Here is a 3,559-nt window from a genome sequence, read left to right on the forward strand (position 1 = left end):
CTACAGGACTCCACCTGACAGTTTTTGTAGGGAGGAACCGCTGATCTGTGCGTCTGTGGGGCTCAGTGCACAGTAATACCCCGCGGAGTCTGTAAGTCTCACTTGGAATATATTCAAGTGAACGGTTCTCTCCGCGTTAGACACATTCGTTGAGAAACGTTCTTTTGCAAAGTCTGCACGTTGCTGCTTGTTATTCCTGATGTAGGTATTAAGGATATATTCTGGAGCTTTGTTGGGATAGTGTCTGTACCAGAACAGATATGCATCGCTGCCGGTTGTAGCTGTGTAGTTACACTGCAGATAAACAGCCTCTCCTTCATTCACTGTCACAGCAGATTGGAGCTGTGTCACAGAATCTCCTCCACAATATCCTGGGAACAAGACAGAAATCAGCGTTCAATACAATAAGAACGTTAATAATAATACTTTACCTCTATTTGATACAACGACTCATCGTGTCTTCGAAACATTACAAAGTACGTCGCAGAAAACATTTTAATTGTATTTCTTGGGCCAACGCAGCACACAATTATGCAATAGCACACGAACAGTCGTGGTTTGATTGAATGAATCGTGAATAAAATCGTAGGGATTTTCCTACCATGAAAATCCATTCGCAAATTCACTTACAACGGATTCCTACAGCTATTGAAACAGAGTCGTGTGTTCGTAGTAACCAAATTCCCCTGAGGTTTCTCCCTGACCAGGAATCAAACCCAGGTCCTCTCTCTTGCGATGCGAGTGCTATATCAACTGAGCTACAGGACTCTATAACGCCAAATTTCCTGTAGCGTTTTGCTTATCTAATGCAATAAAATAGGCATTGGGCAATATCTGCGGGACAGAGACTTCTTGAGCGAGTTGATGGCTTACCTGACAAGATAACGATGGCGGATGCCACATAGATATACATTGTCATATGTATTTAATGTCGCCGGGTGTTGAGAGAGCGTTGGTGGCGTAGTTGGAGAATGTTGGCTGAGAGGAAGTACGATACAGTGATGAGCTGAATAAGAAATCATACACAGAAGTTGCCCTATGCCGTGAAGGAGCAGGTCTGAGGGTTACGTGCTAAACTTGTGTCTCTCTCGTTGCTCTTCATCTTCTCTGCTCTGCCATCTCGCTCCTCCATTGGTTCTCTTCCATCACTGACATGTCTCTGTAGAACCGGGTGTCTGACACATGGAGCAAGTTACTCCCTCCTTAAATTCCTCCAATGCCTGTACATGAGTTCCACTTTTGTGTTCCCTTGAAGGACTCATCCTCATCAGTTAACTTTTCATGTCACGAGGCGGAGACTGGCCACGAAACAAGACTCGGGGCAGGTAAATCTCTGTTGGGCGACACTCTGATCATGTACTTATTAATTGTCTTTTATTACTCAGGTCCACGCTTGTTATGCCAACTATCCGATGGCAGGACAATCCCTCCTCGCCCTCCCCCCGAGCCCCCAACCCCCGCCTTTCACAAACAGCAGATTTTCACATCTCTGCTTCTATAGTGACAGTAATCAGTGCATTTGATATAGTTCCTGATCAAGTTACTGTGAACTCCCATAGCGCTTCTCAGTTTGTGCATTAAACAGTAGTGACTGTTTGTTATGTGGACTAAACGCGGCAGCCCATGTGCAGGCAAGTTGTCTCACAAGCAGTGCTGGATGTGGTGAGCACATTTGAAAAACAAGTCCTGTTAACAACCTCTCAAAACTTTATCCCTGAAACCGCGACTGTTGCGTGAAATTGGTTCCCGAGGTGCGCCCATACAATTCACAGTCACGACACATTATACTGTATTCTCTGCAGTGCTGTGAGGCATCGTGGAGACGAGATGTAGCGCTGTATCAAATGTCAAGATTCATTGTGATATAGATGGTTAAAACGAGGTCGGATGTTGTATTAAGTGGAAGCCCCTGAGTGTGTGCCGACGGCTGGAAACTTTCTGCCAGTTACTGTGTTGTACGAATTATTTCGCGTAATGATCCTTCATACATCATCATATAGTTTTGTTAAACTGGTGTCTGACATATGTGGAAACCATTGATTATGATTATGACTATGATTATCCAAACCAACCTTTGGGTTATCATAAAAGCGCTTGTAATTAACTTAACGATTTACCCTCAGAGGGTACCGTGTAAAGTGCATCGACAGTGTATTTTGTGGACAACACCCGGCAGCCAAGTGCATAGTGCAGCTTCTCTCAAACAGTCTTTGATCGAGTGATCCATTTTGTTGATGGATTATTACACCCGAACAAAGAGATCATCCAAACTGCTGTGAATCGGGTTCCTCGTTCCGCCTCAGTGAACCATTAAAAATAATAAGGATCTTTGCATTTAACATAGCGCTTCATCACCTATTCGATGACACATAGCATTTGGTAGGTTTTACGGTGAAGTAAATTGACTGTTTATGTTATGGGCGAAATGTCGCAGCCGTTTTCGCGCAGCAGTGTCCCACAAACAGTTGTGGATTGAATTTTGTTCTCTCTTTATAGGAATTATCACCATCGGAAAAGCGATCGGTCAATCAACTAACAACCATATTCCGACTTACCGCTGGATATACAGACGCATGTGGAGTAACGAAACTTGGCCAACATTTGGCACTGCCCGGTATTGAACCCAATTATTTCGCTTGCGAAGCGAGTGCTCTAACCATTGAGCTGCAGTAAAACCAACATGTTTTTGTACAGGTACCTCTTGGACACACAGCACTGTGCCTTCCGCACAGAAGTAAGTGGCGGTGTCTGTCACCCGAAGGTCTTGGATTGTTAGAGTGCAGTTTCTCTGTCTTGTATTAGCCAAAGCGCTTATCCTGTCCTTCATATTGATGTCTTTGTTCCCAAAACCAAGAACCGGATGGACCGTTTCCATACCGTGTGTACCAATGAAAGGTTGGGCCGGACACAGTGGTGTTGCACTCCATAGATACGTTTCCATTTTCATTCCCTGTCACGGCCTGAGGTGACTGTGAAACATCACTGTCAGCCAATACACCTGGAAAGATAACAGGAATGAACATACTCGCAAAGGAATTAGGATAGTGTCTGCCGCGATAAACCGTAATTATTTTGCAGGTAAAAAATAATTTTTTGATACAAATTCAAACACTACTTACACCAAAGCTTTATTGTTAAATTCAAAATAATATACGTTGCGCTGAAAATCTGCTTCATTCTCGACTATCTTCGATTCACGTCAATATGTCCGGGTGAATTGCTACCAGAAATCATCTAAAGTCAGCGCCTGGTGGATAAACGTTGGTTCACTTGAGACGTTGACTCTTATCCCCGCGTCGTTACTCTGTCTCTGTTCATTGCTGGAGATGTATTGCGACTCCTCCTATCTTTTCAGTTCAGATTCCCTCCGCCTCGCAGTGGCAAACCACAGTAATGTGTGAAAGAGACAGTGTAGAGGAAGCGAGTTACAAAGACTGAAGCAGATAAGGTAAAAATAACAATACCCATATAACGCCTTATCACGTCATTGAGACGTCTCAAAGCGCTTCATGGAGTATACTGTAAAGTTAATTGACTGCATAAGTTGTGGGACAGTGCG

At 43.9% G+C, this 3,559-nt stretch overlaps 1 gene segment (V, D, J or C); it reads right to left on the reverse strand.

Annotated features, from left to right (window-relative positions):
- Positions 1-913, reverse strand: LOC103172443. The segment is given in 2 exon segments: positions 1-371; positions 874-913. Coding segments are annotated over 2 exon segments (411 nt in total).
- Positions 914-3,559: the final 2,646 nt, after the last annotated feature.

Source organism: Callorhinchus milii, unplaced genomic scaffold (assembly GCF_018977255.1).
Source record: "Callorhinchus milii isolate IMCB2004 unplaced genomic scaffold, IMCB_Cmil_1.0 Scaffold69, whole genome shotgun sequence".
Classification (NCBI taxonomy): Eukaryota; Metazoa; Chordata; class Chondrichthyes; order Chimaeriformes; family Callorhinchidae; genus Callorhinchus; species Callorhinchus milii.